The sequence below is a fragment of the Mesoplodon densirostris genome, chromosome 13, assembly GCF_025265405.1.
Source record: "Mesoplodon densirostris isolate mMesDen1 chromosome 13, mMesDen1 primary haplotype, whole genome shotgun sequence".
In the NCBI taxonomy this organism is placed as follows: Eukaryota; Metazoa; Chordata; class Mammalia; order Artiodactyla; family Ziphiidae; genus Mesoplodon; species Mesoplodon densirostris.
In genome coordinates, this window is record NC_082673.1 from 56,644,096 (window position 1) to 56,670,457 (window position 26,362).

The 26,362-nt window shown below is 38.8% G+C and overlaps 1 protein-coding gene across 2 annotated transcripts in view; it reads right to left on the reverse strand.

Moving 5' to 3' along the window:
- STK3 (serine/threonine kinase 3) overlaps positions 1-18,975 on the reverse strand; it is a 310,727-nt gene extending 291,752 nt beyond the window's left edge. For both annotated transcript variants that reach the window (XM_060115637.1, XM_060115638.1), the window contains exon 1: positions 18,746-18,975. In XM_060115637.1, coding sequence (XP_059971620.1) covers positions 18,746-18,771 — 26 coding nt within the window. In that variant the 5' untranslated portion in view covers positions 18,772-18,975. The remainder of the gene's footprint in view (positions 1-18,745) is intronic.
- Between the last annotated feature and the right edge of the window lie 7,387 nt (positions 18,976-26,362).

The following is a 26,362-nucleotide window of genomic DNA, read 5'->3' on the forward strand; positions in this document are numbered from 1 at the left end:
AATCTCTCTCCTTTTCTCTGCCTGTCAGTTAACCACTTCCTTAAAGATACAATCAAAAATGAAACTAGAGGGGCTTCCCTGGTGGCACAGTGGTTGAGAATCTGCCTGCTAATGCAGGGGACACGGGTTCGAGCCCTGGTCTGGGAGGATCCCACATGCCTCAGAGCAACTGGGACCGTGAGCCACAACGACTGAGCCTGCGCGTCTGGAGCCTGTGCTCCGCAGCAAGAGAGGCCGTGATAATGAGAGGTCCATTTTCAATGTCTTTTTCTCTTCTGGCAAATTTCTCTATATTTTAGTGATGACATTATTGGTAGCCTTATTACTACTAATAGTAGCTATTTAATGTCATAACTGTTATTAACAGTTATATTGTAATCAGTGCTATGTGCTAAGCACTATGCTTGATGTTACATACAATATCTCCTTTAAAATTAAGTTCTAGTCTTCAAACCTAGCAATTCAAACCGCGATGAAGAGTGGCCCCCACTTGCCGCAACTAGAGAAAGCCCTCGCACAGAAACGAAGACCCAACACAGCCAAAAATAAATAAATAAATAAATAAATAAATAAATAAAGATGTAAAAAAAAAAAAGAAAATGAAACTAGAGATCATGTTATTCACCCACTTATTCACCCTCGTAATTCCAGTAAGTACCTAACACAGAACCTCATATACTACTGTTTAATAAACTTTTGTTCAGTAACTAAATGAATAAACAAATGAACAAAAAAATTTTGCTGACTACTGGAGCTAATGGAACTTCAAAACACCTGTCACACAGTGCTAAAGGGGAAAACCTATATTCCTGTATAAGTTGTTATGGCTCATCAGGTGCTGCTTCAAATTAAATCAGCTTTACCATCCCAGCAATAAAAACTACACAGGGCTAGACGTTGATCCAGGGGCCAAAAGCAACCACACAAGGGCTGAAATGGCCAATGGGGATGTTCCAAATTTCATGGTTAAGAAATGACCCAGTTAACCTTAGATTTCATTAAGTATAAATGCTAACTGAACAAAGACGACAAAGGTCACTGAAGCTCAAGTCATTATTCCAAGTGACTTTAGGCTGCCATTCCCCTTATTAATGGAGCCTATTCCACATCCCATATTTAGAGATGCTGAAGCTCAGAGGGAATGAGCAGCTGACTAGGCACCTTCCCATGTTACCCCACGAACATTTCCTGAGTATCCTCATAATAAAATTCTATTACTGAAGACAATCTGTATACCTCTCTTCCTTGTGGTCTTAAAGGACCTAAATAACAGGAGAAAGTTCCTTATGATTGGCTGAAGTTTTTTTTAATTATTAAAAAATGTACATAAAATTTACTATTTTAACTATCAAGTGTACAATTAAGTGTCATTAAGTACCATCACGGCGACCCATCTCCAGAACTTTTCATCATCCCAAACTAAACTCTTTACACTTCCCATTTCCCCCTTCCCCCAGTCCCTGGCAACAACCATTCTACTTTCTGTCTCCACGAATTTGACTCTTCTAAGTACTTCATTTAAGTGGAATCATAGAATATGTATGTGTCCCTTTATGTCTGGCTTCTTTCACCTAGAGTGTTTTCAAGATTCATCCATGTTGTACCATGTATCATAATTTCATTCCTTTTTAAGGTTAAATAATATTCTAGTATGTTTATACCACATTTTGCTTATCCATTCATCCATTAGAGGACATCTGGGTTGCTTCTACCTTTCTTTTTCTTTTTAACTCCTTTTTTTTGGGGGGGGGGCTGCGTTGGGTCTTCCTTGCAGCGCACAGGCTCCCTCCAGTTGCAGCAAGCGGGGGGCCACTCCTTGCTGCAGCGCCCGGGCCTCTCACTGTGGTGGCTTCTCTCATTGCGGAGCACGGGCTCTAGGCACACTGGCTTCAGCAGTTGTAGCACGTGGGCTCAGCAGTTTGGCTCACGGGCCCCAGAGCGCAGGCTCAGTAGTTGTGGCGTGCAGGCTCGGCTGTTCAGCGGCATGTGGGATCCTCCCGGACCAGGGCTCGAACCCACGTCCCCTGCACTGGCAGGTGGATCCTTAACCACTGCGCCACTAGGGAAGTCCCTGAGTCCTTGCTTTCAATTCTTTCGGGTATCTACCTAGAAGTGGAATTGCTGAACCATATGGTAACTGTGTTTAACTTTTTTGAGGAACCGCCATACTGTTTTCCACAGTGACTAAACTATTTTACGTTCCCACAAGCGATGTACAAGGGTTCCAATTGCTACACATCCCAGACACATCCTATTATTTCCTGGTTTGTTTGTTTTTCTATAATAGCCATCCTAAAGAGTATGAAGTGGTATCTCATTGTGGTTCTGATTTGCATTTCCTTAATGATTAGTGATGTTCAGCATCTTCTCATGTGCTTATTATCCATTTTTATATCTTCTTTGGAGAAATATCTATTCAAGTATTTGCCCATTTTTATTTGGGTTGTTTTGGCCAAAGACGTTTAAATAGAAACACAAAGGAAGGCTTTCTACACTGCTAGATCTGGCTCCCTAGTCAAGAGTAATTAGAATGCTCTCTAGATCTCTTAGGAAACTAATCATGAAGAAGAGGACCTGGCCAGAGAGCAAATCCAGCAAAAGAGAAAAAACTTCCAGCTCTGAGAGAACAGAGATTCCACCTTCGTAGAGCACCTTCTACCTCATTTCAGCTCTGTAATTTTCAATGCCTTTTTCTCTTCTGGCAAATTTCTCTATATTTTAGTGATGACATTATTGGTAGCCTTATTACTACTAATAGTAGCTATTTAATGTCATAACTGTTATTAACAGTTATATTGTAATCAGTGCTATGTGCTAAGCACTATGCTTGATGTTACATACAATATCTCCTTTAAAATTAAGTTCTAGTCTTCAAACCTAGCAATTTCATCTTGAATACTGTTAGAAAAGTCATACATCTTTAAAATACATGAAAGGTTTTCATTCTTTAGTCCTTCAACATTCCATTATTAAACAATGTCAACAAGTCTCAAAGATGGGAATTCCCTGGCAGTCCAGTGGTAAGGACTTGGCGCTTTCACTGCCCCGGTTCAATCCCTGGTCAGGCAACTAAGATCCTGCAAGCCTCACAGCAGAGCCAAATGTAAAATTAAAAAGTCTCAAAGTTAGTTTGAAATAATGGAACATTTTCTAAATTACACAATGATGAATCCAATCCTAAATCCACAAAATCAAGTATCTTTTCTACTTCAACCACAGAAAGTATATGTTACCTCCAACTAATGAAATTCAGGAGTCATTTTTTTTCTGCTCCCTTTTGCTTTTTAAAGGCCAAACATTTTGTAAATATTTAGTAGATGTTTAGCTCTGAAGTAATAAAACTGATTTTTTTTAACTCAACTAGAATATATGTATCCAAGTGCAAACTGTCCTTTATCCCCTGGAAAGTTGCGTGTTTCTTCAAAAGATGTCAACAATGCCAGGCACATTTTTGAAACACTTTGGAGACTCTTCAGAGATAAATGCTTTACCAATCACTTATTTACAATCATGTTTCCCTACACCTTAAATTTTGAAGATAAAATATGAGGATTTAGTCTCTATACACTTATAACTCCTCACTCCCATCCCCAAGATAAATACTACACTTAATTTGCAGTAATCCCAAACAATTAATACACTGATTAAAAGTATAACTACATTAATAAAAGTATAACTTAAGGAAAGTTCAAATTCTTGACAACATTAACATTTGTATCATTCAGTGAGTTCCATACTCTGACTTCTCCTTAATTTTTATAGACTTCATTTAATCTTCACAAAACCCAAAGAGAGAGTACTATTATCACCTCCATTTTATAAGTGAGTATACCGAGACTTAGAAAAGTTAAGTAACTTACCTACCATTGCATTGCAGGAAATGGCAAAGCTAAGGTTAGAACCATGGTCTACCTGACTCTAAAGCTCTTGTTTCCTAGTAATTATCACTTTTTTAATAGTATAATAGATATAATTTGATGATCTCATAGTATATTTACTTTACAAAACTATGAAAATTTATGAGGGTTTAGTTAATTAGTGGCACTAGAATGAGCTGAAATCCAACTCAGAAAACAGATACTCTTCAATGGATAGAAGATTTTTTATAATTAAATGAAAGTCTTGTTTTTCAACTCTATCAAACCATTTCCTCTCAGGTTTGGCTCTCTGCCCAAAAGTACTCTAAAATTATAATTTCCTGGCAAAGAGCTTTAAAGAAAAAGTTGAGATTTTTCTCCTTCCTTCACCCTTGGAGTCTTTCATACTTTTTTCTCAAGAAATTTTTCACTTAGCCTCAACTGGAAAGTGACATGATTCCTTTTAATTTCTTGTAACAAACCGATATGAAGTTAACAAACACTGAGATGTACTCCCCAGCCCTAAAGACATGTTAAGGCACTTACTTTCTTAATAATTCATTTTTCAAAAAACACAAATCCCGAAAATATAGACAGTGTAAAACAGCACATCTGAAACAGCTCCAACATATTCACATCCTACTAAAATAAAAGTTAAAAATAATTGTATAAGAAATAGACCTGTCTCATAACTTTTAATCCAGTTCATTATAAAGATTTTTAAATACTCAACAACCATACCTAGATTTGAGAACTTAAAAAGGGAATAGAATCTTTAACTGATTAAAAATAAAAGAGGAGACGTCTACATGAAACTTACAAGGTCTACTCATGCACCTACTGTATAAAAAAATCCACTATGATTTGTGCTAAAGAGACTACCTACACTTAAAAACTGCATTTACTCATATGTCTTCTTCCTCATTTATTTCCCTACATCTCAAATTTTGAAAATAAAATATGGGGATTTAGTTTCTATACACTCTCAACTCCTCACTCCATCCCTAGAACAATACTAGAATTAATTGCAATAACCCCAAACATTAATACATTAAGTAAAGGTATAACCACATTAATAAAAGTGTAACTTCAAGGAAAGTTTAAACTCTAACAGTATTAACATCTGTATCATTCAATGAGTTCTGTACTCTGACTTCTGCATAATTTTTACAGGCTTTCATGAACAGAAGTGCGGGGCAGCCTGTGGAGAGAGTGGCTGCTTTCAGCTGTTTTCAGAGATGGACACTATTTTGCTTGATTTCTCAGTGCAGTTTGATTACGTACCCAGCAACAGCACATAGGAAGCCACTTCTCAGTACTTTTCTGAGGTTCTTTGTAAATAAGTTAAGGGGAAAAGACTGTGAAATCGTTCATGATTTTGGTGCTTTGTGAAAATAATTTTTGCTTCTTGTAAACTGGGATTATTTTCACCTGTTTGGGTTTTTTTAAGAAATAAAAATAAAATTTTTAAATTCCAGCTGTGTCTAATAGAAAAAAATTCAATCATTATATGAAAGATAAATAGCTTAAATACTTCACCCACAGAACTTAAAAATAAACTACTACAAATATAATGTTATTGTATTTGTACAGGAAGACAAATACACCTCTGAAACACCAGTTCAGTTTGGTAATACCGTGAGTCCTCAAAATCTAAGTAATGCTCCAAAATGACAGAAATTTGTTTTAACTTGGGAATTTTGTGGGATCTTTAGGGTAAAATCCTGTTCTTTTTTGGTGCAAAAAATTGGTTATTTTCATATTAAATTTTAGAAATTTAGCAAAGTTTGAATAATTTTTCTCTCCTTCACTGCACAATAATGTTTTTAGTCAAAAGATGATTTCAAGACGTACTATGAACCCAGAAGATAAAAAGGTCTTTGGTAAGCAAAAACTGATACAAAGAGCATGTACTTTACTTTGGGAAAGGGAGAGGAGCTACTGTTAGGTCAGATCATTATTTCTAAGATAAGCAGCAGTTTAGAGAGGAGCATAGCAATGAGAAACGACGGGCGACAGTAAAACACAAGACTGGATTTAGGGGGAAAAAAACCCAGCTATATGCAGCAACAAAGCTTCTAACACACCAAAATAGCACACTTGACTATTTCTATAAACTAAAACTATGAACAGTTCCATTAACTTTTTTTTTTTTTTTTTTTTTCGGTACGCGGGCCTCTCACTGCTGTGGCCTCTCCCGTTGCGGAGCACAGGCTCCGGACGCGCAGGCTCAGCGGCCATGGCTCACGGGCCCAGCCGCTCCGCGGCATGTGCGATCTTCCCGGACCGGGGCACGAACCCGTGTCCCCTGCATCGGCAGGCGGACTCTCAACCACTGCGCCACCAGGGAAGCCCCCATTAACTTTTTAATGGGTTTTTATAAACTAAAATTCATTTTAAATTAATATTAAGTAATCAAGAAAGCAAATGATCAGTCTCAGAAGACTGGGTCAAGTGTCCTCCCTCTGAAATGAACTTCCATCAAAGGTGGTTGTTTTAAAAGTGTTTTTAAAATATTTTAAGAGTATAATGCTTGAAGTGGTTGACTTCATTTATTTGGAAAATCCATTATGTGGTACACCACACTTCCCAATGACGCTGAATATCTTTAAATTTATCACCATATCACTATTTTGGGAGACTGTTTCACATCACATGACTGTTTTATGAATATTCATTAAAGCTGACTAATCAGGGGCTGAAAGCCTGTATATAAGGGAGTGGGGTGATGCCATTTTCTTATCTTGGCCTGGTACTTGAATTCTCTTCTATTAGAAAAAAAAATGAAAAAAAGACCTGGGAAGTATACAATGAGACTCAAGTGCATTGAAGGAAAACTCAATCTACAAGGAAAAGAAAATTATCAAAATACTTTCTTCTCAAGAGTTAACTAGTACATATATTTTTAATTTCCACTGGAATTTTTATGAAATTCCATTGCTTAATTTCATCTTTGTTTTTTATAATTCTTAGGAATTAAATAAACTATCAATTTTATTCAGAGCAATCGTTTCTCTCCAGTCCCTCTCTATGATCCAGATTTCACTAATTATTAAAAATGTTTGACTAGATACTATCATTGGAAAATGTTTGCTGGCTGCTATCTGACTGCACTGACAGACTAATTCACATAACTTATAAGTGCAACCTAATGTCTTTTAATACAATAATTATACCAAAACTAATTCTTTCTAAAGTTATACGACACAGAGGCAAGTGTAATTTACCAACTATGTCACTGAGACAAATATCTCCTTTTACTTATTCAAAAGCACAGTAAAACTTAACAAGAGGGGCTAATATCAGAACTAAAAGGGAGTAACATATGGCATTTAATATCTTGGATGTGCTTCATTTTCAATTCATCAGCCAGGGCTGGATTTATAAAGCAGCCTCAAGATGCCCTTGAATTTTGTTTGTTTGTACAGATATACTTTTATGTATGCAAGACAAGGCAAGCTAAAAGGTCTACCTTAAAAGTAAGGCCTGAAATCTGATCAGATCACTAGTAGTGTTACCTGTCTTGGATTCTTTTATTTTCTCTTTTTCATTTAAGAAAAGAAGAAACTAGGTCACCTGAAACATTTAGAGGTGAGAAAGAAGTGAGGCTGGTTATTAGGATAACAGTGGGTCAAATGGTAACCAGTGTAAGACAGGGAGAACACAAAACTGAAAGTCCACTCTAAATAGTCCCCACCACAGAATTTGTCTATACATGTCCAATTTCTGACTCAAACTTAGAAGCATAAATGTATGGTAGAGATACAGGGAAAGAAGTGCAAAACTGCCAGTGCTATCACATTTTTTGATAGATTAGCCCATAGTTTGAAAGAATGAGTCAGTTTTCCTATCTGTAAATAAAACGCTATTTTAAAATAACATCATATTAGTGCCCAGGTTGAGGTCTTGAAATACCATCTCTCACTAAAAGTAGGGCTTACTGGAAAAGGCTGATTCCAGATCTGGGACAGAAGATGGTCAAGATGAGCCCTGAATTTCTTATCACAGCACAGAGCAAAGAAGCTGTCAAAAGACCGCTCAGGTCATGTTGTCTCCTGAAGGGATTCCCACTGATCAAAGATGGGACACTTTGAGCTTCAGCCAAAGAACTGCAATGGATTAAATCCATCAAATATGTTTACCTCCATCAGCTCATAATGGCATTTTAAAAAAGAGAAAAAAAAATAATTGGTTCCCTTTGGAGGAAAACAGGGAACTGATTCATTATATTAAAAACAGGTAAATAAAGGGAAAGAATCAAGCATTTATCCCGTCTTTCCTTTACAAACTATACCACTGGGTAACCAAACAGAGGATGAGAAAAGTGACTCTTTATAAAACCATGCCAACTAATAAATGAAAACAAAATGGTGTATTTAGAATTTCACCATTTTGCAACGCCCAACAAATTAACAGAAATAAGCATTAACCATCAACAGCTGCTAACATCACAAAAAAGAGAGGCAACCAGACACTGTCTCACATAGTCTTGCCAAACACCACCTATAATAATGCCTAAGGGACTGACTTGAGCCTGATCCAGTCTCTGGATCCAGCTGCCCATTTGCAGGAAATATGGAAGACAAAGAAACATACTGAACTGCGCTTTGAGCAAGCAATCAGCAAAATCCAGGCTGTGGGAAACTACAATTCAAACAGCCTGGGTCTTCAACAGGAAAAGGAAAAGAAGAAAGATGGAGGACCAACCTAAAGATTAAAAATGACAACTCATATAAAAACTACTTTTTAATCGGCAAGACTAACCTACAGTGTCTAGCAATGTACATTTAAGTTATTACTGTAGAAGTCAGGGTAATGGTTACATATGGAAAGAGGTGGCTGTGATTGGGATGGAGCACTCAGAAGGGGCTTCCTGAGAGGGTGGCAAGATTCTATTTCTTAACCTGATTGGTGATTATAAACGTGTCTGACTTACAGTAAGTCATCAAACCACACATTGGATTTTTACTGATGCTTTATTTTGCAATAAAAAGATTTTTCTTAAATAACAGGTCACCCAAACAATTCAACACCTAACAAAGGCTTAATCTGTTTCCCATTCTCTAGTCTAATGAGGTGAAAACAAGAGGTTGAAAAAGGAAGTCAGTGCCCATCATTTCCTCCCTACCCACTTCCACATCTAAGGGAACCACCTAATATCACATTTCGGACAGAACAGATTCACATTCCTGAGAATCTGCAACTCTAAGAAAGAGATTATACATACCTAACCTGTTCCTCTCCCAGCCTTTCCCCATCCCCCAAGCTGCTCAAACCCGAAACCTAGGAGCCAGAATTGATTCCTTCTTCCTCATTCCCCATACCTAATTTATCAGTAAGTCTTTCATTTCTAACTCCAAAACATAACTGAAATCTGTCCACCTCTCTCCATCTCCACTGACTTCACCATCTCTAACCAAGTGCAACAGCCTCCTCACTTGTTTACCTGCTTTTATTCCTAACCCTCTACAATTTATTCTACCCAAAGCAACAAGAATGATCTTCTGAAAACATAAACTGCGTAAAATTCCACTTAAAACTCTTTAATGACAGCCCACTATACTGACTTAAATCCAAATTCCTTTCCATGGCCTGAATCATTGAATCCCTGCCCATCTCTCTGACCTCATCTCCAACCACTTTCTCCCATTCTACAACCCAGCCACGGTGGCCTTATTTCAACTCCTCCCACACACTAAACTCTCTCCCACCTCCAGGCCTTCTCACAGCTTTCCCCTCTGCCTGGAATACTCTTTCCGGCTACTCACACGGAATACTTCTCAACCTCATGTTCACAGCTTAAGTACCTTCTTAGGAAGCAGGTTCCACTATTTTTCTCTATCAGTACATACTACTTCTATCCTTCATAGCTCAAGCTCTAACTAGAGTGTATGTTCTATGAGGGCAAAGATTTCATCTGTTTCATTCAACAATGTACCCAGCATCTGACATTTGAAAGGTAGTTAACAATTACTGAATATATGAATAAATGAGCAAATTAATGAACTCAAGGATGACAGTCAATTGCTGCCATGAGCAATAATCAATGAGTAAAAAATGTCAGTTTTTAGAAAGAAACAGGAGAATGGGGTAACCCAGCAAACGGGAAAAATAATGTGGCTCCGGAGAGAAAGAGTCAAGGAAATTAACTGCCTATTCTCTTTAATTTATGCTTGCTTCAAATATGTAAAAAGTTCACCTAAATTTCAAAAATAATTTTAATTTGCATTCCTTTCCAATTATAGAACTCTAGGTCCCATGATTTCAGAAAACCAAAAATTCTAAAAATGAAAAACTGATCTGCAACCTAAAAGTCCATCGACAGATGAATGGATAAAGATGTAGTATATATACACACAATGGAATACTACTCAGCCATAAAAAGAATGAAATAATGCCATTTTTAGCAACATGGATGGATCTAGAAATTATCGTATTAAGTGAAGTAAGTCAGGTGAGACAAATATCATATGATATCACTTATATGTGGAATCTAAAGAAATGATACAAATGAACTTATTTACAAAACAGAAGTGGACTCACACATAGAAAACAAACTTAAGGTTACCAAAGGGGATAGCGGGGTGGGGGGGGCATAAATTAGGAGTTTGGGATTAATATATACACACTACTGTATATAAAATAGGTAAACAACAAGGACCTACTGTACAGCACAGAGAACTATACTCAATACCTTGTAATAACCTATAATGGAAAAGAATATGAAAAAGAATATATATGTGTGTGTGTATAACTGAATCACTGCTGTACACTTGAAACTAACATAATATTGTAAATTAACTATACTTCAATTTTTTTTAAAAGTAGGGATATAGAAAGCAATTGCTAAGGCAAAAAACAAAAGAAAAGATGATCTAGACAGAGAATAACATTCTATATTTTGAATACATGACAGAAACTACTCATCCTTAGAATCACATATGCTCAATGATTTCCCCAATTTTATAAGTGTATAAAGATACTAATATTTATATCAACATATCTGAAAAATTTACTCTATTTTACCTCTTTACTAAGATGTCTGGTATTATATAAAATCTATAGACTAATTCAGAACCCACATATACTACCACATGTACACCTATATTAATTATCATTAATGCTAAGAGCTTCCTGTTAATTCTCATTTTGCTACAAAGTCATTTTTAAAGATATATCCTTTGATGTACTATTAAGAAGTTCAAGATAATCTGTACCTTAATTTCATGGCATGCAAGCAATGGACTTATTTTTAATTTTTATACATGTCTGTTTACATATTTGTTACTTCATTTATTTAACGTGAGACTCTGTGTAGAAAAAACAATTGTAATAAGACATTTCAAATATAGAATCTTTGTTCTACAATATGAACTCAAAAACTTCTTGAACTTAGAGTAACCCTAACATATGAGGCAACTCAAATAAAATCACAACAAAAAAGCGGCTTGGGACAAATAAAAAAGAAAATTTCTTATCAGGTAGTATCAATTTTCACTTTAGAAGAAAAAATCTAAAGACCTCTTGTAGATAGAGAGGGTGGAGCTGTTAGGGAGTCAGAAGTTGAGGTCATCGTAATTACAGTGGGATATTTCCAGTGCACAGGGTCATCCTACACCAGAAAGCAAAAGAGCCTTTGCCTCAAAGAAACCTTCATGTATTATATTTGCCTTTATAAACTCTGTCAGACACCATGGATAATCATTTTCCATTTTCCCATACCTTAACTGGGACATATATAAAGTGTTCAAAATACAGTAGTTTTTAAATAATGGTTTCCTCTCTCCCCTTCCCCTCTTCCCTTTTTAGAATCTTAAAAGAATATCTCTATTGTATGTATAGCTCGTTACAATTATACCACTCCAGATTCCTTTGGCAATGCCATCATCAGGAATGGTGCTGGAAATGAAATCTGTTTCCTCACTGTCACAACTACATACACCAACAATGTTTTTCAAACTGCAGATCGCAGCTGATTAGTAGGTCATGAAAATAACTTGGTGGGTCATGACCAGCAATTTTTCAATGAACTAGAACAGAACAGAAAATAGAAAAGTACCAGAGAACATCACACGTAGTTCATTCCATGAAACTTCTGTTTTTGGGTCTCAATATTTAAAAAAAAAGAGAGAGACAGTGAAAGCCATAATATATGATGGCCTGAAGTGACAGTACCCCTAGTTCTACAGAGACTTCCTTGAAACTAGAAAAACTAAATTCTAAGCACTTTTGCTCCCTTATAACCAAACAAGAAGTGCTCAATTTAAACCCAATATTTTTAAAGCTTTACTAATACACATTTCTGGAATGACCACTGGAATTTTCTGGGATTACTTCAGAAAAACAAACTTCAACCTACCTGTGCTTAACACACATTTACCTTTTTCTTTATGTTTCTAACAAATTCTTCTGTACCAATACATGCTATATCTCAGCCCCTTAAAGAACAATGGATAAGTTAATCATTGCCTAGAGTTGACTAAAGACTGAGTTTATCTCCTGTCTTAATGTACAACTGAAGTCTGCTCACCAGGAACTGCTCCAGATGCTGTCATACTCCCTCTCTCTAAGAAGGAAGAGTCAGTTGATTTTTCCCATCTACAGGGCCTAAATCAATTCTAATGGAGTTGATGCCACCCCAAATTAACGAAGAAAAGCCACAGGGAGGACAGATATGCTTTAGGGACCAAGTCATTAATGCAAAGAGATGCTCCAGTTTGCTGGATTCTTCTCTCACTGATTACTTAGAACACCTCCTCCACTTGCCTGCCACTGAAGCTTCCCCCAGGGCCAACCCACTGAGGCCACTGCTTTTGTTTAAGAGTTCTAAGAATTCATCTTCTCAAAGTCAACTGGAGTTCTCCACTTAGTGAATCTCTCTGATAATAAACACACAAGAATTTTACTTTCTAACATTCCAAGGACACTGAATTAGGTATACAGACATAAAATGAAGCCTATTATTTTCTCACTGCAGTATCTTCATGATTTTCCTGACACCCTACTATCTACTTATCTGGTTTGTTGCTTTACCCCACCCAACTCAATTCCTGAGAGTTCCCTGTTGTCTTTTCACCTCTGTTCCTAATTTCCAGCCTAAGGTCAGAGCCACTGATGCTACAGACTGATGTGGGCTCTTCATGCTGAGGAACGTATGAATACCTTCTACTTTATCCTTCTATATCTGTGTCACTTTACCTTGCATTTTTCATTCCATAATCTATCTTTTGACTGATAGTCCATTCATTCATAGCAACACTTTCCCTTATAAAATGATTACTTTCTTACCTTCACTCTTCATTTGTGTGAAGGCACTTTGTAATCCTAACATGTTGACTTCAATCTTAACTTCACTTTCTCCAAACTAACCACCTCCTTACACTATTAAAAAAAAAACTGCCACAGAATCCAAATATAGCTTAAATCATAGAACTCTCAAAGGAACCCTCCTACACTGTTGGTGGGAATGTAAATTGGTACAGCCACTATGGAGAACAGTATGGGAGTTCCTTCAAAAACTAAAAACAGGGCTTCCGCAGTGGCACAGTGGTTAAGAATCTACCTGCCAATGCAGGGGACATGGGTTCAAGCCCTGGTCTGGGAAGATCCCACATGCCACGGAGCAACTAAGCCCATGCGTCACAACTACTGAGCCTGCACTCTAGAGCCTGCGAGCCACAACTACTGAGCCCGCGCACTCTAAGGCCCGTGCTCCACAACAAGAGAAGCCACTGCAATGAGAAGCACACGCACTGCAACAAAGAGTAGCCCCCACTAGCCGCAACTAGAGAAAACCTGCGTGCAGCAACGAAGACCCAATGCAGCCAAAGATAAATAATTAAATAAAAAATTTAAAAAAAAAACAAAAAGCTAAAAACATAGCTACCACATGGCCCTGCAATCCCACTCCTGGGCATATATCTGGAGAAAAACATGGCCCAAAAGGATACATGCACCCCAAAGTTCATTGCAGTACTGTTTACAATAGCCAAGACACAGAAGCAACCTAAATGTCCATCAACAGAGGAATGGATAAAGAAGATGTGGTATGTATATACAAGGGAATATTACTCGGCCATTAAAAAGAATGCAATAATGCCATTTGCAGCAACATGGATGGACCTAGAGATTGTCATACTGAGTGAAGTAAGTCAGACAGAAAGAGAAATATCATATGATACCCCTTATATGCCGAAACTAAAAAGAAATGATACAAATGAACTTATTTACAAAACAGAAACAGACTCACAGACTTAAAGAACGAACTTATGGTTACCAGGGGGGAAGGATGGGAAGAAGGGATAGTCAGGGAGTATGGGATCAACATGTACACACTGCTGTATTTAAAATGGATAACCAACAAGGACCTACTGTAGAGCACGGGGAACTCTGCTCAATGTTATGTGGCCGCCTGGATGGGAGGGGAGTTTGGGGAAGAATGGATACATGTATATGTATGGCTGAGTCGCTTTGCTGTGTACCTGAAACTATCACAACATTGTTAATTGACTATACTCCAATATAAAGTAAAAAGTTTAAAAATAAATAAATAAAATTTAAAAAGAACTCTCCTTATCTTGAGAGTAAATATGCTTCAGTAGCTTACTCTCTTATTATCCTTCCAGTGTTTTCACTGTTCCAAACCAACTTGTCCTCTAAGTAAACCTCTATTAATAAATTTTAAATAACAATTAATCCTATAACCTAACAGAAACAAAGCCTATCTGCTAAAATATATCTCTCGAACAATGATTTTCTTTACTCGCTTTGACTAGTACTGTATATAACTACCCTCCCTCCAGCAACCAGAGCTCTCATGCTGCCCACCTGTCTATCACAGAGAACCACCTCCCCTTCTATGAATGTTCTACTTGGAGAAGACCCCATGTTTGGTCACTTCCCTTTCTACCTATCAAAACTTACCTATTCTGTGGTCATTTTGCTGTCATCTAGTAGTTCCCCTACAAAGAAATCTGATAAACTCAAAGTACCAAAATGCTAATAATTAATACTCATTTAATGGATTTCCCTTCCCAGAAGGACTTCACTTTAATAAGGATTTCTGAAGACCTCTGTGACAAACAATTAAGGAAATCTGGGGAATCTAAAAGCCATTCTGATCCTCAAGTTAGTGACACAGCTGACCACATCTACTGCCTATGTTTAACACGAGCCTTGTTGAGGACACCAAATCAATAATGCGAGGATAAGAGGGACCTTACAGATCATCTAATCACTAGATTCTCAGATCTGGTTGCACACTGGAATCTCCAACTCCCAGAGGAGAAGAGTGATACCCAAAGACGCACATTTCAAAGTCAGTGACAAAGCTGGGCCTAACACCCAGGCCTAATGCTATGTCAGATATATATGAACAACAGGCTAAAAATATAAAGCCATGTATGGGAATGACACATACCCAATTCAGAACAGTGACAACCCTTTGGGGGATGGGGAGGGAATGCAAATGAGAAGAGATATACTTAGGGGGCTTCAACTATATTGGGAATATTTTAAGCTGGGTAGTGATATGTAAGTATTTACTAAATTTATCCCCATTATCTTTTGGGTGTCTAAAATTTTGTAATTAAAAAAAGAACAATTTGAAGATGGATACTCAAATGGATATCATATTAGGAATAAAAAGAAACACCTTAGGCTAGGAAGTACTCAAATAAGATACTGCATGAAACAGGCCTTGAATAAAACACAGATTACTAGCAAAAAAATAACACAAATTTTCTAAAGGAAAAGCATGAACAAAGGCAAAGCTGAGAGTACCCACAGCCTATAACCTAAATAAAGAACAATAGGGAAACTCTGGAAGGACAGATTCAGCTTGGATAAGTAACAAAAGGCTGGGGGTTAAGGCTGAGATCAAGTGATCGGGGCCTTGGGTGCTAAGTCAACTAAAAAAACATCAATCCAAAAAAAACGGAGTAGCATGACTGAAGTGATGTTTTAGCAAAAAAATCAGAAGCCATGTGCAGGATGAACTAAAGCGGTGTTCTATGGATCATTAGGAGGTTCTGTAGGACACCAAAAGGGGAACAGAAGGAGGTAAGGCGCCGGAAACCAGGTTCTGGCGCCCTGCCCCTACTCCAAAGAGAGCCCTTCTGCTGTTAAAATGTTTCTGCTGTTAAAATTTTTTGATAATCACTGGACCACAATGCCCAATTGGAAGGCACTGCTATAAATCCACTGTGAGGGTCTTAAAACCCTGGAATGAGATAGTAGTATTGGGAACGAAAGGGGGGGGAATGAATCCACAGACTTTTTGATGGAAAATTTCATAGGATCTAATGATAAACTAAATAGGATAATGAAAGAATGGCTCTACACGAAGAAAAAACAAAAATACTGAGAAGCAGGGGCTTCCCTGGTGGCGCAGTGGTTGAGAGTCCGCCTGCCAATGCAGGGGACACGGGTTCATGCCCTGGTCCGGGAAGATCCCACATGCCGCGGAGCGGCTGGGCCCGTGAGCCATGGCTGCTGGGCCTGCGCGTCCAGAGCCTGTGCTCCACAACTGGAGAGGCCACGACAGTGAGAGGCCCGTGTACCACAAAAAAAAAAAAAAAATACTGAGAAGCAGCTATTGGTCATACAGACTTGAGCACCAGCAACGTATATGTGACCATGTAAAAATGTATGGGCCCTAAGGAAGAGCTACTCACAGCAGAAATGCCAAGTGGCCCTCTTACACAGATTAAAAACAGAACAAAGGGGGACCAGAAGATTACAGAAAGAGGTGACCATGGAATGCTAAGAAAGCAAGCATAGTTTCAAAAAGAGGCATCACTGTACACAATGAGCGGGTGCACAGCCCTTGCAGCCAATCAGACCCAGGGTTCTGGCACCTCCTCCACCTGACCAACGTATTTAATCTCTCCAAGCTTCAGTGAATGAGGAAAATATAAACTAACAACTAACATTACTGAACATATCATGAAGCAGTGTGCTAAGTGCTTTACATCTGACCTCATTTACTCCAAAACACATTTTACAGATTAAGAAATTAAATTTAGAACTAGCATAGTAAATTGCAGAGCCAGGATTCCTATTTCTTGAGACAATAAAGTAAAAGAATGTATATATAAAATTCCTGGCAAATAGTAAGACCTCAAAAAATGGTAGCTATATTTCATTATTAGAGGGTAATGATTAAGAGGGGCAACACAAAAATTCACTGTCAGTTATCTCCGTCGTAGCCTTCCATGTGGCAAACCCCCCTAGTGACGTCATCTATAAAAACAGGATTAATGTCTGTAATCCAACCTACTCAGCAGGGTTGCTATAAGGATTAAATGATATTATGAAAAAGAAAATGCTATGAAAAAAATTTTAAGAGATACTCAAATATATGGGATTGTCACATATCTTTTGCTCTTCAGAAATGCCTTCCTGGATGAACATGCCTCTCTGAAGAGAGCTAAAAATAACTCTCTTAAATGTGCAACCACCACTTTGAAAGTATAAGTCACCATGGAACAGTGATATATACCACCCACCCCTCCCCCAACCCCTCCAGGTTCTCTAATGTCCCTGCAAGGCAGGGGTTCTCTTTCGTCTATAGTGAAACTCTGATAACTCAGAATAGAGCTAATCAATACAGAGAACTTGTACTTCAATTCAGAGTTATTCAACTTGGCCTTATGGTACTATCTTGGAGGTGCCCCTTACAGTCCTTCCAAAACAAGATGGGGGAAACACTGATTCCAGTTTTCTTCTATAGTATTAAAACTGGGTGCCACATCAATATTAGAATTGGGATATTTTAAAATGCCAGAAAAGAATCTATCAAGGGCTCTGACAGCAGGTGTCTTTTGGAAACTCCTCCACAGCCTCCCTTTTTCACCTGAACAGATGGTTCCCAGACCTCAAGGCTCACATGTCTAGTCACACAATTCACAACAGCTCACAAAGTTCCTACCTTTTTAATTATTACATGTTCTTGAATATACCACCTTTCATCTAAAGATCTCTAAGTATCAAAACACTCTTTACTCTTCACAACAGCACTATGGGAGAGAGATTAGTACCCTTATTTTATAAATTAAAAATGAGAGACTGAAGTTAAATGTTTTATCCAGCACCAGTTGATTGATTCATTCTTAAGGGGAAAATGCACATTATGAATTTATATCAATGGACAGCCTTGATTCAGCTTCACACGATCATTTCAAATACCAGTTCAAAAGTATCTACTGTGTACTCGTACACTTCCAATATAACAAAGAATAAATATAAACTAACAGTAAATACCAAAGCATCACTATTTTTACATGCTAAAAGAAAACCAACCCCCCCCCCAAAAAAAACTACATGGCAGAGGGGCTCTAATTTAAGATTCCTACTGTCTTGCATCCATAAATACTTTTGAACTTGCGGAGGAAGGGGAGAGGAACACCTGTCAGTGCAGCATATCCACTCTAAGTTTTACAGGCTGTGTAGCTATTAATATTTAATTCCTTGAACTGTAAATAAACAACCCGCTTTCTCAAAAAAAAAGGCAATATTATGGAAAACATTTGACAGGAAAGCCTACATGGTTGTAAGCAGCCCAATAATTTCCTAGTTTTACGTCTCCCAGTTCGTGAACTTGCCACGAGGGAAAACTCCACCCGCCCCAGGAGTCCGGCCGCCGGGCGCCCAGCGCTGCCCACCGACTCTCCACCCGCGCCAGGCCCGGCGGGCCGCGGTGGAAGCGAGGCTCGGCCTCCCCTCGGGCCCCCTCGCCCCACGTACAGACGCGGCCCGGCACTCGGACCCGCCTCGCGACCCCCGGCGCGCCCGGCTCAGGGCCCCGCAGTCGGGGAGGGGTGTCTCGGTCCCCCCCGGGCCTAGCCGCCCCCGCCCCTCTCCTTCTCCCCACGCCCCGCATTCGTTACCTCTTGGGCGCCGGCGGCTGCTCCATGGCGGCCGGGGGCAGAAGGAGGTACCAGGTGGGCGGCGAAGGTCGGAGCGGGCAAAGAGCAGGGGCACCGGCCGGCCGAGCCCGGGGAACCACAGAAGGAAACTCCAGGAACTCGGACCAACTTCCCCGTAACTCCGCAGCGGATCCCCCGCCCGCTGGCGAGTGCGGCGCCTCCCGGCCCGCCCCGCCCCTCGGCCGCCGGCCGCCGGCTGCGGGCGGGGAAGGGTGGGCGGAGCCATGCGCTGGAGAGTGGGAGTGGTGGGCGGAGCCGAGGGCGGAGGGAGGGGCCGGCCCTAGTGCAGGGAGGGGAAAAAAGGAGCTGGGACTGGAAGGGCGAGAGGGTGAGGCCTAGTCAGGACCCAGAGCCTCTCTCTGCTGGCCTGGGGCACGTTGCTTTGAAGTGGCCCAAAGCTGCCGCTCCTCACTTGCCTTCATTGCTTTTGCCCCAGTCTGATTTGACTCATTTCTCTGGATTTCCCAAGGATACCTCCCAAACATCTTGAGCAGCCGTTTGAAGTACTGCTAACTGCCCACGCTCCCCTCTCTAGTTCTCATTATAATTATTGGTTATGTTTTCCCCCAGCCATCCCCCAGTAATAGGGATACTTCTGGAAATTCTTGTTTGATTTTGATTGTGGACAAACTCCTCACAATAATTAGGTCTAATTACAAAGAAAATAATTACTGCAGTGAGATCTCTCATGCACTAGATTCAGTGTGTTGTGGCCTTACCAGCTGTTCAACTGGGTAACCTGGCAAAACTATCACAAACTATGGTGCATGGAAAAGTATTCAAGAAAGGTTTGTTTCCTTCCCTCTTGCCACACCTCCCCCCAACCTGTCCCCAAGGCCCTTACCCCATGGTAATTAGACCCCTCTTTGCATCCATATTGTGTGTGTACCGTTAACCTTAAATTTCATCTATAAATATCTTTCTTATGACCATACAGAGCTGCTATGTAATGACTTTGCTTGTTTTTGTCAGAAATGGTCAAGACGTAGTATCATAGAGTTTTTTGAAGATTCGAGCAAAGAATATGAAGAGAATATTGTAAACATTAATCCAAATTACACTTGTCTATTAACAGTCTTTTTGCATTATTTTAAGTTTTGCTATGTAATAAACTTACATGATTTATTTTCAAACCATTATATTCTCCCCCAAATTTAGTTATCTTAAATTTGTTAAGACCATTCATTGTTGAAACCTAAAGTCAAATTCTGTGAACAAGAGAGATTATTACAGAATTTATACTTATTTGCATTTATTAAAGATCCACAAAATAACAGTTTGGAAGTAACAAGACAATCATTAAGATGTCCAAGCTAGGAAGAACCTTTGAAATTATTTCATTCATTCCCTCACTCTGTCTTCATCCCCAACACTGCTAGTCTCTTTGGGCCTATGGGTGGTAACAGCTCTGCAATTCCCAGATTCCTCCTCTATTCTCTACATTCCCCTAGACCTCAACCCTCCTCATATGACCCTAATTTGAGTGTACCTTCAAAAGGGTTTCCTACTGGAACCCTAACTGAGACACCCATAAAGAAGGCTTGTGGAAGGAGGAGGAATAATATCAGAAAATAAATCTCTGCGGTCTCCCCTCAGTTCGAAAGGAAGAGGGCTAACAATTGTTGTATGACCCCAATGGGATCAGACACTTGGTCTACATTATCTCATTAAACCCTTAAAACTGCCTTGTTAGGTAGTTATTCCTGCTTTAGGTGAAGAAACTGAGGTTCAAATGGGTGGAGGGAATTACCCTAGGCCAAACAGAAAATCTGCATTCTAACGCATGCCTTTGTAACTCCAAAGCCATGCTTTATCCCACTGTAAGTCAGTCAATATATATTTACTGAGCACTTATGTATGCAGGCACTGTTCTCAGTGCTGGGGATTCATCAGTAAAGAAAATAGACAAAAAAATTCCTGCCTTCATAGGGTTTACACTCTGGTTAGGGAAACATAATAAGACAAGTAACTAATCAATAATGTTAGGTACTGAAAACTGGTCAGGAAGAAAAATAAAATGGGGAAAGGGAATATAAATTGGAAACAAGGGATGAAATTTAGAAAGGGTGCCCAGGGAAGGCCTTAATGAGAGGGTGACTTAGGAGGAAGTATGGGGAGAGCCATGCAGATTGCTATAGGAAGAGAAATGTCAGGCCAAAGGAACAGTAAGTTCTAAGGCCTGAGGCCAGTGTGCCTGGCGTGTTCTGTGTTACTGAATAAAAGGAATTGTTTTTCTCCTGAATTACTCAGGAAAAAAAAAATTGTCTCAAGTCTCTGTTTTAATTTGTGGAAAGCCAGCCTGAAGATTCCAAGAAGGAAAGACTAGAAATCATCATTCAACCTGCAAATGAGAGGCAGCAGCATTCATGAACAGGTGAAAAGCTACAGGAAAATCTAAGATTTGATCAGGGTCGCTCAGCTTCACGGAACTGTGAAAGCAGCACAATCTGCTTCCAGCCATTCCAGTGAGAATCAAAATCAAGTATGCACTTTAATTATACCAGTGAACAGCTCACCACAATTCCCAACTGAGTGCTCTAAGAGAAAGAGGAGAGAAAGCTTCAGTTTGGGACCCAGTTCCTCTGAATAACAAAAGTGCATTCCTTGTCACTGAATATATACACCGCCATGTTTTACAGGTAGAAAAATATTAAAATTAAAAAAAAAATTTTTCCTTGCTATACTAGTTGCTGCTGTTTATTGAAACTACAAGTTTGTATGACTCTTTTTTTCTCAATTTTCTAATTATTTGAAAAATAATGCTCATTAACAACTGTTAAACTTTCTTACCTGGAAGAGCTTGGGACAAAGAGAAAGCTCTCTCAAATATATTACATGATGTCACTTTTTCTTTTCAGGGAAGTGTTTCCTTTCAGGAGGCAGCTTTACAAAGCACTTTCTCTTGATCTGTTTTCTCTTTTCTAACTTAGTTTTATAGTTAGCCTGGAACTAGCATGTTGCATTTCAATTCAACCACTATCCTCTTTTATCATAGCAATCTTAAATTTTTACTTCATTTATTTGTTTCACTTATTCCCCAGGAAGAACAGTATCTTATTCATATTCATCATATCAAAAGTCTAGCATGTCAGTTAACTATAAGAAACAACTCAAAATGACTTTTTTTTTTTTTTTGCAGTACGCGGGCCTCTCACTGTTGTGGCCTCTCCCGTTGCGGAGCACAGGCTCAGCGGCCATGGCTCACGGGCCCAGCCACTCCGTGGCATGTGGAATCCTCCCGGACCGGGTACGAACCCATGTCCCCTGCATCGGCAGGCGAACTCTCAACCACTGCGCCACCAGGGAAGCCCTCAAAATGACTTTTAAAACAAGAAGCCTAGAGATGGTCTTTCTAGGTTTGATTAATTCTTTGATTTCCTTCTATTTCCTGCCCTACTGTGCACTGCAGGGTCTCCTTGGGCTATTTCCCTCCCCTCACATGATGGCTGTCACAGTTCAGGCACCACATGGAGACAGGACAATGTCCATCAATAGAAGGTTATTTCTTTCTGAATACCACTTTTTAAGATGGTGGAAAAGACTATTCTAAAAGCCCTTCTACAGGCTCTCCTTCATATCCTGTTGGCCAGAAGTATGTCACAGACTTATCTGTGAGAAAGAAAATGGTGTCACGAAAACTTGTATAGACTAATTGCAATTCACCCCAGGGGGGTGGGCTTGGAACTGAGGCTGGGACCAGCCTTCCCAGAAGCTTATGGCAAGGAGAAGCATGAGAGAAGAACAAAAACTGAGATTCTTTACTAACAAAGAATGGAGGAATTTTTATTAGGCAACAGCCTACAATGTCTGCTAAAAATAAGTACCTAGAATGTGACAGTCACTGAATAAATGTTTGCTGAATCAGTGAATAGATTTCCACACAAAGAAAACATCAAGAATTTTAAGAGACATAGATAATTTATAAACTCCATGTTAAGTGAAAGTAAGTGTACCTTTTGTCATTTTATTTCCTCTCAGTTCCAAATTCATCCTTCATTGCCTGCTCTATTAAAATGGAGCTAGGTCCATTAAATATTTTTCTTTATCAGGTGGTAAGACAAATCAAGCTTTGTCACTAAAGGACTGTGGAGAGACATTACAAAAGAAAAGAGTTTTCCTTCCTGGCTGTTGTGTGTTCCATTGGCTCTGTCCCAGGGCCTGCTTCCCTGGGTTCCAGTAGTGCATGCAGGCAACAGCATGCAGTGGCCAAGTGTTTCCCTCCCCACCATAACTTCGCTCTCCTTTGGCCACTTTGGCTGCAGAGTGCCTCCAGTGAGACACCTCACCGTGAATAGCTTTCCCCGGCAACCTAAGGTTTTCAGAAAGTTCCAGAGGGCAAGTTTTTGGCAAGTTCCACTAGCATGGCACCACAGCAACTCCTTCATTCAGTGAGACATAGCTGTGCTCTCTCCAACAAGGTTTGCATCTCAACCTGGGGTGGGGGGTGGCCTCTTCTTTGGGTGCTCCATCTCAGCCCCAGAAAAGTACTGCTACTGATTACTGCTATTGCTATATTCTTTAGAGTTCTCTTTGCTTCTTAGCCAATCCCTTGTTACTCCAATCCCCTGTTATAGTTAATAATTCTTTCCATTAAACTTTCTCTATTCAAATAACCATGTGCTCTCTGTCTCTTGTGGTTTCTGTATCAGATTGGACCTTGACTAATACAGAGAATAATAGCAAAGAATCTCAGGCCTCACTGTAAACTCAGAAAAAGGATTAATAAGACTGATTTCATTTTCAGTTCAATGCATAATTATCTACACAATAACTAGGACTTATGAAGGAAAAGATATATTTTGAAGATATGGTCCTTGTGCTCTAAGAATATGGTTTGGTTGAAAATATAGAACATAGAGAATAGAAAATATAGAATATAGAACATATATTTTCTAGAACATATATATTCTAGAAAATATAGAATATAGTCATATGAGTAAAATAATGGCTCAAGTCTGTACGTAATAAACTATCAGTAATTTCTGTCATTCAGAAAAGTGTTTAGTTCAAATTGATATGGGCTGGAGCTCAGCAAAACAAAAATGCCTTCCATTTTACAAAACCCACTCTCCTTATATGTCACTTAGAAGGAGAAAATCAGTTTCTGTTATATACAAATATAAGTTCCAGAACAAGCTAAAGATTTCTCAAAACACAGCAATGATTGATTAAGACACTAAACCTGGGGACAGAGTGAAGGAAAAGAAAGAAATCAGTACTAAGAACCTGGTAAACAACATGACTTAAAGCCTTTCCATGGTAGACCTTTAGTTAAATTAATATAAGGAACCTAGGAGGGAGGGAGGGAGACGCAAGAGGGAAGGGATGGGGGAACAGATGTACATGTATAACTGATTCACTTTGTTATAAAGCAGAAACTAATAAAAAAAAAAAGAGAAAGGAACCTATTGTCAATAAACTAATCAATGCTATGCTTTCATAATTTCTCTTTTTATATTTTTGTTTCTTTAAATTTCTTTTTATTCCTACCTATGGTCTCTGAATAATTTCTAATTTGTCTTGATTAAATTAAGCAGAAAGAAAATTGTTTACTTACTTCTAAGCCAGGAAAGCTAGAAGACTACTCCTACCCAGATATGCAGTGGTGACAGCAGTTAATGCTGTTGGAAAACTGGACAATAAGACTTACAGAGAAGTTGGAATAAAATTGAGCCACCCTTAAGGCAGTCATGTGATAGATTCAAACTGAACTTAAATCCAACTTCACAAAGCTTGGAAAGATATAGATTTTCAGCAACAGTCTCACGGACATGCTGAGGAAGGACTCACAGGGCACATTAACAAAGCACAGCTTCCTAAAACTCTTCTTTACCCATCTTTCTCCCTTAAATTTTCATGAGAGCTATCCAAATTGCTTCTCCCTTGTTCTCTCTTATACTCACTCACCCTTCCTCTCCCTCATATTGCTGGTACTTCAAGCCCTTTCCTGCAGAGAACAGTTTGACTTCCTTCTCTTCAATTCCCTAGCTCTTCTAGCTCTTCTTATCTCGGTCAACACAACATAGTCCTGGGAGACAAAAAATGAAGGATCCTTCCCATAAGGGTGCCAGGGAAGCAGGAAGGAGAAAGATTGTGAATATTCAAACTTCAATATTTTTGTCCCTATCAAACATTCTTTCAATCAACATTTACTTATTAAGTTGCCAGGCATAGACAATGAGGTTTGGCCCCTACCCTGAAACTACAGGGTTTTCCCATTAAAAGTTTTACCTTGCTCTGTCTTTTGAATTTCTTTCCAAAGGAAGTGATTCTCTTACAAGAGGTAATTTTTTTGCTTAATGAAGTAGTTATTTTACAAAAATTACCCATGGAATACTTTTACATGGCTAATTTCCCTCAAGCATTTAAGCTATGGTTTCAATTTCAGTGTTCACTGAGAAAGAGGTTAAGATAACCATGGTTTTTATAATCCCTTTTGAAAAAACAACTAATCAAAGGTATTAGAAAAAAATTGTCTTAAGGGTACCTTGCTAATAAATCACCACTGACAAAGGTGGATTATCTCTTCATATTTGCCACAAATGAAGTGGGGGAGAATGAGAGAGAATCTTCTGAACACCACAGATTTATGCTTGGTAAACTGAAATTATCTTTTAAAATGTAATTCGAGAATAAGAGCATTGAAAACATAGATAAACATAACTTACTAATTTCTGACTGTATTAGTTATCTATTGCTGCATAAAAAATTACCCCATTATTATTTCACAGTTTCTGTAAATCAGGAATCCAGGTGCAGCTTAGCAAGACCTCTAGCCCAGAGTCTCTCAAAAGGCTATAGTCAAAGTGTTGGCCACGGCCACAATCACCACCAGATTTAAGTTGTAAATTTAGAGTAACCCCGTTTTTTTTTTTTTTTAATCTTGAGAAGATTTTTTAGAATTGAACAAGCTAAGGCTCAAGTTTAAAGAGAAGAGAAAATACAGAAAAAGAGCTCATAAATTTTGGGGAAAAAAAGAGAACAATGAAGAAAGACTTGCCCCACTAGACGGCAAAACACAGGATAAAATTGTAGTAATTAAAACAGCATGGTATTAATTCAGAAACGGCTAAATTAATATATGTGATGAATACTGAGCCTAGAACAGAACAATTTTTATGTGGAAATGTTTACGATAAAGTAACATTTCATATCACAGAGAAAAGAATGAACCACTCAATAAATTGTATGGGCACAACCGACTATCTATTTGGAAAAATAAATAAATAAGATTAGATCTCTGTTGATATACCCCTGTATCAGGCTTCTTTATATTGCAAGCAACTGAAGACCCAGACCAAACTGCCTTATACAACAAAGGGTTCATTTAACTGGAAGACACAGAGATAGAGCTGACTGTAGGGTTGCTTTGATTTAGTGGCTCAATACTGACATGAAAGACACTGGGAGGTTTTGTTTATTTATTTGTTTTTTGTCTTCTTTTTCCATCTCTGGGTTTTGACTTCTGCAATGTCAGCTTCATTCTAAGGCTAAATTGCTGCCAAAGGTTCAGTCTTCATATCTGTATACCAGACCACCCAAAAGGAGAAAAGCACTATTTTTTGGTAGCTCCCTAAA